The sequence below is a fragment of the Centruroides sculpturatus genome, unplaced genomic scaffold (assembly GCF_000671375.1).
Source record: "Centruroides sculpturatus isolate CEXI.00-Female unplaced genomic scaffold, Cexi_2.0 scaffold2, whole genome shotgun sequence".
Classification (NCBI taxonomy): Eukaryota; Metazoa; Arthropoda; class Arachnida; order Scorpiones; family Buthidae; genus Centruroides; species Centruroides sculpturatus.
Window position 1 is genome coordinate 531,749 of NW_019384369.1, and position 10,476 is coordinate 542,224.

General features: G+C 28.1%; 1 protein-coding gene across 1 annotated transcript in view; it reads left to right on the plus strand.

Moving 5' to 3' along the window:
• The window catches only part of LOC111613716 (DNA excision repair protein ERCC-8-like), a 27,724-nt gene extending 20,026 nt beyond the window's left edge, over positions 1 to 7,698 (plus strand). Inside the window, exon 5 of the mRNA XM_023355057.1 lies at positions 5,543 to 7,698. Coding sequence (XP_023210825.1) covers positions 5,543 to 6,276 — 734 coding nt within the window. The 3' untranslated portion in view covers positions 6,277 to 7,698. The remainder of the gene's footprint in view (positions 1 to 5,542) is intronic.
• The last annotated feature ends 2,778 nt before the right edge of the window (positions 7,699 to 10,476 follow it).

Here is a 10,476-nt window from a genome sequence, read left to right on the forward strand (position 1 = left end):
TCCGCTGCGAGGGTCATCTTCCACACTTTCTCTGCCAGATTTAAAAAGGGCTGTCCATTTTTTCACAGTGGTGTACGAAGGAGCAGACTCTCCTAAAACTTCACCCATGTCAGCTTTGATTTGAGATGGGGTCAACCTTTTTTTCGTCAGGTATTTTATGACTGCACGAGTCTCTGTCTTTTCCATTTTTGATAAAGCATGTGCACACTGACTACCTGCTAAGCTGTCGTGGCAAAACTTTTTGACAAATCAAGCGGAAATTGGTATCGTATCTTTAGCAAAGATGGCTAAATTATTCCCGCCAAAAATTAAATTGATCGCAGCGCCGCATATAGGCAAGGCCGCGAACTTTCCGAACAGCCCTCGTAATTTATATACTGTACAGACGATAGTAAACTCAACTTCCCCGCCTAAATTCTCCGTAGCATGTAAGTAGTTTGGCTGCTCATCCACTATTGGTCCAGATTCGATCAATCCTGTCACAACATGAGTCGGCGATGATGTTTTACCGCATTTTACGAGTCTCTTTTAGTGTCTTTATACGAATTCGCATTATATGAACCTGTGCTATAGGGGGGGTCTACTGTATATATATATTTATTTATTATACAGGAAGTAAATGCCTCTCTGATTTTAGCAGAACTCCTTCCTTTACCACTATGTATTGAAGAAAAAGTTCTTACCTACTACATCAGAACCACAAACATCAAGATTCAACAGCGGCCTCTGCTCCTATCTACGGCTGTTCACACTGCAACTACATCACCAACTGTGATCCATTACACTGTAAGCAGGGTTATCCCCACAGTGCATCTGGAGTCATCTGCTTCCACCCTAGTTGACCATGCTGACATTAATATCTACACAGATGGGTCCAAAGGACCCCTTCATGTAGGGTCAAGTGTCTGCATTTACCTTCAAACTGACATACTTTGCCCAAAATATATCAAAAGGTACAGGTACCCCCCCATACCTCCATCTATCAAGCTGAGGAAGATGCTGTCTACCAAGCTGTTCAGTGGGCCACTTCACTACCTAACAAAACTCTCTCTTTCAACATCTTCAATATGACTCTCAGTCTGTCCTAAAAGCCCTATTAAATCCCAATTGCAATAGCAACAAAATCACATATATCCAGCACTGTATAAAAAATCATATGAATAGGATAACTTTTATTTTTGTTCCTGGACATACTGGCATAATAGGAAATGAAAAAGCCGACTTTGAGGCTAAGTCAGCTGCAAAAGACACTGACTTGGACTATACTGTCATCCCTTTCCCACGCAACAGTCTAAAAAATTATATCCGTGTCAATGCTATGCTGAAGTGGAACCAGTAATGGTTGAGCAGTAAGACAGGTAAAATAACCAGACTGTTTTTCTCTAGTGTTGATAGCAGAATCTCTTCACCACTTAGAGTTTTAACATTTACTACTGCTCAACTACTTACTGAGCATGGTAATTTTAGAAGCTACCTGGCGATGTATAACCAGGCAGAAACTGCCTTTTGCTTTTGTTTCACAGGAAACCTTGATACCGTCTACCATATGATCTACCATTGTCCAATTTATGAACAAGATAGACTTATTCTGAAATTAGAAATCTTCATGCATAGTTTCAGGTGGCCATGTCCACTGGATAAACTTGTTCAGAAGCCTCTGTTTGATACCTTTTACAATTATATACAAAAAATATGGAAGAAAAGACTATTTATAATCTCTAATTTCTAATATTACTTTTTAGTTTTCACTAAAAGCCGAATTTTCTAATTTTATGTTTAATTTACTTTGAATCACTTATCTTGTTTTATGTATCCTAGTGTTATACTCCCATAGGAGTGGTGCACTTTCTAATAAAAAAAAAAAAGTAAATTGACAATAGAATCACAAAGCTGATTTAAAATTCAATGATTGGCTTTCAATGAAAAATTTTTGTAAATTAGGATTTCTGGTATAATAATTCAAACAATTTGGTATAAATATTTCGATTAGTGTCTTCTTATTGTATTATATGACTGTAAAATTTTATTGTATTTTTTAAAATAAATGCAAAATGCCAGTATTGATTAGTTTCTTGAGTAAGGTATTTGTAAATATTTTTATTTACACAACTGAGTGATAATTTATAATATTTACAATAAATTGTTGTATAAAACATTGAATTTTATACATCAATTAGAATTTTTCTACTTTACATTTTTTTTCTGTTGAGCATATTTAATGACATTAAATAAATTTCTTTCATATTATAAAGCTAATTAATTATATTTAATTTTAATGTCAGTATTGCCCTTTAGAAATTTTATAATTTAATTTAAAATTTGTTAATAAAGTTTCTTTACTGTATTTTACCTTACAGCAAAATAATTAGTCATTTGCTTAAACTGACATGAGAACTGTCAAAATATCTATTTAGAGAACATTTACAATTGGTACTTCTATTTTCTTGAAATTTCAATTTAAATTATTATTATTATTATTATTATTATTAGTCTAAAGTTTGCTTGCTTGATTGATTGAATTATATTTTTCAATTATTTTTGTGTTTATTCATTTAAATAATTGAGTAAATTGTCTGTATATAAGAAATCTTATCAAAGTAAATATGTAATGATGTATTTGATTCAGTTTTGTATAAAATTTATTCAATTCTTTAAAATTTAAGTCACATACACAAATTATGTAATAAATTACAGATAATTAAAAAATATATATTTTTTAAATATGAAAATTTCTATAATTACTTTCTGTATTTCTTTTAATCTATATAAGTTCAATAGTAGTAAAGTAAAATAGTAAAGACTATGTATAATTGAAAGAATTAGTATATAATACTGTTCTTCTATACTTTTAATACTTTCTTCAAAACAAGAGCTTTGTTCTTTATTTTAATCTTAATTTATAAATATTGTTTTTATAGTATTTATTTATTCTGTAAATGAGATTTATTCCTTAATAATAGTAATAAAGAAAATAAAACTTAGCCTTAAAACAGTCTGAAACATACAGAATATGAAAATCAAGACATCTAGAAAAAACACTGGTTTTTTTTTAATTCTCCTGAATAAAAAATTAAAAAATGATAATGCCAAGTTAATTATTGTGTAAGATCATTATTAACGAGTCGACTATATTCTACATATTTATTACTAGTGAGCAGTTATATCAATAGAATGTATTCTTTACCAGTAAGCAATATTACAGAAAATATTTTGTTTAATTAACATAAACTATAAATAAATAAATAATAATTAATATTTCCTTATCATTTATTACAATGTCTAATTTTATAGTTTTCCTGTACAATAAAAACTCAATATATAAAATTACTTGAGAAATAACTGTTTTAAACTAATTTAAAAACATAATTACACTCAATTAAAATATTTTCTTGATGTTTATGATATAAAAAAAGAATAGCTTTTGTTTTAATATAATCTTTAATGTCATTTTGTGTAATGAACTGTTAATTACAGTTTTTAAATAGAAACTAGTAATAATTCTTTAATCAAATTGTATTTCATTGCAATAATGTATTATTATTTAATTGTTAGGTAGCTTGATTTATCATTTTCAAAATTATATATATATAATAAAAATCATACAGGAATAAATCATAATGAGAAAAATGTCAAGGGATAAGTTCTAAAACATTTAGTCACTTCTTGATAAAATAATGAAAATTACAGAATCTAAACAACAGTACTTTTTGCTGTTCAAGTTAAATAAATCAACCTATTTACTGTTTTCAATTACAAATTATATGCTTTTTTTACATTTCAGTGAATAAAATGTAAATATAAATTGAATTTAGTTAATGGAAATTCTTGTTTTTTATTTTATTTAATCAGTTTGTAGAGCAGAAACTGTTGTTACTGTGGAAGAATGATTAAGTTCATTATGATGAACTTAATCATTCTTCCACATAGTTCATGATAATGAAGAGAATTTTATTAACTGAGTTAATGTTGTCTAAGTAGTTTTATTTAACTAATAAAATATTTAAAGACTGTCTCAGAAATTTAGAATAATTAAGTAAAATTTATAAGTATTTTGTTTTTAATTGATTTTATTTTGAGATGAAGAAATATTCTTTCTTGACAATTTTTTTACTTATATGAATGATTGTATGTAAAATTAAGTATATTTTTATTTATTTATTTAAAATGAGATTTAGACATTGAATTTTACTACATACATATACTGTTGTGTATATGTATATATTGTGTGTGTGTGTGTGTGTGTGTGATCAATTTTATTTGTTCATAGTATAAATAGAAAATTAATATTATAATTTAATAATTTAGATATTTTTAAGCAGGAAAAGAATCTAACTGAGCAATTATTTATTGTGACATGATCATAATGCCAGGCTGTAATTTTTAAGCATATTTTTAATTTATTTAATTTAAAATATATGCTCTTCAACTCAAATTTATGTTTGAATGTTTCTTCTATATTCACTTTCTTAGTTTATATTTAATTGAAATTTTGTTCATTTAAATAAAGACAAAAATAAAAATACAAACAGCTAATAATAGTTGTATTTACTTTTTAAAAATCCTTCAGACATGTTTTCACTCTTTATTTTTTATTTTTTTGTGTTTATTTCATAATAATTTGTTGCCAAGATAGATTTTTCTGAATATTCATTTAAATTTTTTATTTTTTTTTATATCAATAAAGATTATCATTTATTGATGCTTTTGTTAAGATATGTACCATCATTTGACTAAGTTTGGCTGTTTTTCTAAGATTCTTTTTAATTTGCCCAATTAAAATTTAAAGTTGGCTAAAAAATTTAACTATAACCAATAAAACTTCTTTACCAATTTTTAAAATTATTTAAATTATTTTAAATTTAGTTTGACTTTACTTAAGTTAAGCAGTTAATACTGCAATTGGAAAAGACAAAAAGTACCATTGTTTATCTGTATTCAAAGGTTGATGGATCTGTGTAGAGATAAATAGCAACAAATGTGAATAATATGAGGGAGGCAGCTAGAATAGTATTCAGCTGTAAAGTGTATGCCAAGTCTATCTGGTTTCTGTACAGGAGCATTATTACCAACCCTGTGCTATGTGTAAATAATAAACTGAAGATCTTATCTACTGGGATTTCAGGATAGAATAAGACCTCTGCCTCTTTGTAGGCTCCTCTAGCCGGTTTTTTTTTTTTTTTTTGTTCTTTTGAATAAATGATATACATAGAACATTTCTCTATAAAAATAAAAAACAGTCTTCAAAATTTTATTTTCTGTTAGCAAAACTAACATTAATTTTATTTGAGTAGGAACCATTACAGGCTTTTAAAGTTTTTTCTGGGCCTGAGAAAAAAGCCCCAGCTCTCCATTCCTTTCAACAGTGCTGATTATCTTAATTAATTTAATTAATTAAGTGGTTTTGTAATTAAAAATTGTTATAAAAATATTTAAAATGAAACTTTTATTTAAAAATTACAATAATTGAAAAATAAAATTCTATAATTTTGTAAATAATTCATATTTATTTTGTTCTAATTATAGAATTTTAATATCATTTCAGTTGCTGTTTCACACCCTAGAGTTATACTTGTTGATCTGAGATCAGGATCCTATACACACGAATTAAGAGGACATCACGGTAAGGTTCGGGTAGTAAGATGGTCACCTCATGAAGAATATTTGTTGGCCACAGGTGGCACTGATCAGCATCTGCTTCTGTGGGATGTGAGGTGTGCAAAAGGATATCTGCGCTCTCTAGATCAATATAATGGAAAAGCAATGGGTAATCAAAACTCCGTAATAACAGCTCATAATGGTGCTGTTAACAGTTTATGTTTCACTCCCGATGGACTTTATCTTGTATCTTGCGGCACTGATAATAAATTGCATCTATGGGATGTTGCAAGAAGTGAAAATACATTGGTCAATTATGGTAAAGTATCAAATAAAGTGTTTCGAATACCACGCATTGATATGTGTTATGCTTCAAAACCAGGAGTACTTTTTGTGCCATCTGGAGGAAGTGTAGAAATCTTTGATTTATTTACAGGTGAAAAATTAAACACTTTAGTAGGTCATTTTAATACTGTAAACTGTTGTGCTTTTCGTTCCACTTATCACGAGTTATATACAGGAGGAAATGATCGAAACATACTTGTATGGACACCAGATACAGAACAGGAAGCAGCTTATGAAGAATATTTGCGGAAAAATGTGGGAAGTGATAAAAAGGTCTCGAGGTCTTTTATTAAAAGAACGAACTTGACTGAAAATTGGAGTAGTGACGAAGATTAGCATATGGCTTCAGTGTTTGTTTGCTTGGAGTAAGGATAGCAATCAGAAATTTATTTATTAACTATTAATGAATGGAATATGAAATTACAGATAAAAGGTTTGATGTAATGACAGGGTTAACTTGTTTACTTAATTCATTTTATAGATTAGTTTATTGATTGATATAACTTATATAGATCTCTGGTTCAAATTTAACAATATTAACATATATTTTTTAAACTATTTTTTTTGAAGAAATGAAAATTTTCATGAATTAATACATATATATACAGGGTGATCGGAAAATGTCTGGCCAAAATTTAAAGGGGGTTAGAGGGGACGAATATAAAAGAATTTGCAGTACAATGCTTGTCCAGAAACACCGCGTGAAGGTGGTAGAGGGCACTGTGTAGGGCAATCAAAACAAGCCGGCAATGTGGGAAGCTGTCATTCCCTGCTGTGATTTTATACACCATGCAGCGCTTTATGAATGTTGAACTAGCAGATATCCATCTGATGTATAGAGCTGCGAATGGAAACGGGAGAGCTGCACAAAGGTTGTACAGGGAACGATTTCCCAATAGAGAAATACCAAATCGTCAAACTTTCACTGGTTGGTGGTCACTCTTTCAAGCATTTGCTGTGACATGTTGATTTAATAAATGGCTTGTTACATTTATTTGTCTCTCTTTCCTTTTTACCTTTCCACTTTCTTTACTCTCCAGGACTTTCACGTAGCATTTCCGGAAAAGCATTGTACTGCAAATCCTTTTATATTCGTCCCCTCTAATCCCTTTTAAATTTTGGCCAGACATTTTCTGATCACCCCGTATATACATCATATCAGAGTATGTGATACATTAAAATTATCATTCCTTCATTTGTTGTGAATTTGTCTCTTTAATCCGATTTTCAGTTCGGTAGACTATCATATACAGCATTCAGGTTATGAATTTCCTTTATTGATTTGTTATATGCATTTCGGACTCAATTGTAATTTAAGTCCCTCTTCAGTACAAACTCAGATTCTGTTTTCTAAAAACTTCGGTGTATAATTGGTAACGTTGTAAAAGAATAAAAATACAGCCATTTAAAAAACACTTCAACTACATATTCACAAAATCTGATTAGCAAACAGAAATCTGAGTTTGTACTGAAGAGGGACTTAAATTACAATTGAGTCCGAAATGCATATAACAAATCAATAAAGGAAATTCATAACCTGAATGCTGTATATGATAGTCTACCGAACTGAAAATCGGATTAAAGAGACAAATTCACAACGAAAATAGCAGCAGCCATAAGTGATTTTCCTTCATTTGTTCTTTGAAATTGCTGAATTATACTTGTTCATAATTAAGAGAACTTCTAAAGCAAATTAAGATATTTTTTGTTTTACATATGATGGATTAAAAAAGAATTTTATATATGATTTTAAAAATATGTAATAATTTTTTCAGTAATTAATAATAATTGTTTCTTTTTTAAATTATTAAAGCTTAAAATTCTAAAGATAATTTCATTCAGAAATGCTATATTTATAAATTACTAGAACAATACATTTTAATAATAAAGCATGTTTCTTATTTATTATCAGAACAGATTTGCATAAGGTTATGCAAATTTTATGATCAGCAGTACATTAATAAAAATGTGTTTATATAAGATTAACTATATTTCTGCAATTTACAGTTCATTCATATATTCAATATAAGAACAACTACATTTTTTTACAAACTAGATTTTATTAGTAGTTTAGGAAATTAATATTGCAAAATAAAATAAAATGCTATGTATATATTGCTAGAATGTGCTTAGATGCAGTTGCTTATTAGTAGAAAGTTGAGAATAGAATGAAAAATATTTAACAAATTTTTTTAGTATTTTTACCAGCATATTAGATTAAGAGTTAACATTCTTTTTGAGTGATCTTAATTAAATCATTAGTCGTCATGCTATCAAGACAGATAAAATTCACCACTGATCACATATAATAACTTTAAATAAATGTACACTCTTGAATGATAGCATAATTATTTTAAAATATAATGAAGATATAATTTTGGCTGAAAATATGAATATTCATATGTCTTTGTTAAATCAAAGGATTTATCATTGGCATAGTTTTATTTCCTAATATATGATATTGGTATTTTGTGTTTAAAGCAGGGGTGTCCAACCTGCGTCCCAAGGCAAGTTACAATGTGGCTCAATAAATGTGTAAACAAAACTGACAAATTTTTTTATTTTTTTATTTCAACAGCATAAACTCAAAAAAGAAGTTTCACAAAGCTGTAAACCTTTATACATATTTTTTTTTTCAGTTGAAAGGAAATATTTTCAAATACTTGGAAATGTGTGAATGAGGGAGGTATACTAAATAAATCTGGAGTTGTGACTCGAAAGAGTATAGACTCAAATTTGGGGAAAAGAGAGAAAGGCCAAAAAATAAAAAGTAGTTAAAAAAATAAATAAAATAAAATAAAAAGTAAAATAGACATTTTGTTTGTCTCCTTTATAATAAATGAATTTATCTAAGTAAAAAATTGAAAGTGTCTGTATACATAATTTTTTAAAATAACCTTTTTCACAATAAAGTTTTAATACTTATTACTGTAATCTAGACATGTTAATCCTTAAATATACAAGTATATTTAAGGATTGGGCCAATTGTGGCCCAAAACTCCATGACTTCTTCCAATGTGCCCCAGAGAAACAAAAAGGTTGGACACCCCTGGTTTAAAGAAAGCACTGATGTAATAAAGCAAAAGTTTTGTATTGTAAATTAATCTTAATTTTTTTTTTAAATAATCTAGGTTTTTGTCAAGAGACTTTTTGTACAGATAACTGCACTATAAATTGATTTATCTGTATTCAATGAAAGTCAAATTCAGAAATTAATTAATGAACATTCACAATCTACTTTATATTTACTATCCATCATCAAGAGTCAATTAATCAGTTGGCATTTGTTTTATGTATTCATTAACTCTACTCTGATGCTTAATTCTGGATGTGAATATGTATTCATTAATTTCTAACTTCTATTTTCATCATGGATAGTGACTGACTGCTTAAGATGATACATGCTGTCATTTGCATGTAAAATTAACTAAGAATTATTCTTTATTTCTCTTTGAATTTTGCCTTTAGGCAGATCGTTTAATTAAAGATGCAACTATTTAATTATGGAAAATTGGTTAGAGTATTGAAATCAGTTTGTTACATTTATCTGTAATAATATATTTTCCAAATATTTGAGAATTCTCTTGATTCTTTGTTTTGTAGACCCACACATAATCAGCAAATGAGATTTAAATCAGAGTGTTCAACTATGCTGTGATAAGTGAAATTTTTAATTGCTTCCAAGTAAATTTATATAAAAATTTCAACACAATTATTGCTAGTAATGTAATATGTTAAATAACATTTATGAGCAAATGTAGGTTTTTTTAATTATTGTTAGTTTTAAAACTTCCAAATTTTTATGACAAAAACAGATTTTTATTAAATAATTATACAACTGGATAGGAGCAGTTTTTCTATTAAAAACATTCAATTTTATATGATGTATATCTTTAACTGGATAGTTAGTAAGTGTTGACACTTTAATGAAATATATACCATGATTCTTTCCATTAGATTATTTGTATATAATATTTCAAAATTGTTGATGAGGGCAATGGCAACGTATTGTTTGTATATTTGCTATTGAATGAATTAACATCATCAAAATTGTTTAAAGCTGTTACGCTTCTCGGTTTATGAATATTAATGCAATAAGAATGTTACACGGGAGATGAAATTGGAGAAGCGTTCAGTCAACATGTTAAGGAGGACAAACTGTTTTAGCCACAATATTAAACTTTTTCGATTTGATAAGTCCTTAAAGTGTTAATAATTACATTGTTGAAACACTTTATGTGACCGGAAGCGACAAGTGGTGGCGGCATTCGGATATGTGCACGAGTTAATTGGAAGTGGCATGATGTGTGAGCAGCTGATTGCTTTCTTTAAAATGTGTTTTGCATTTTCAATTTCAAAAGTTAATTGCAATGCTTATTGAAAAAGTAAAACAACAAAAGTTTTATCATTTTTGTTTAGTTCATTAGTTCATCATTGTTATAAAAAATAATAATAATAAATAAATTATTTGGAATATTGTTGTTTCAAGTAATTTTTTTTTTCTTACAAATTAATGATAATTGATTAAATCATAAT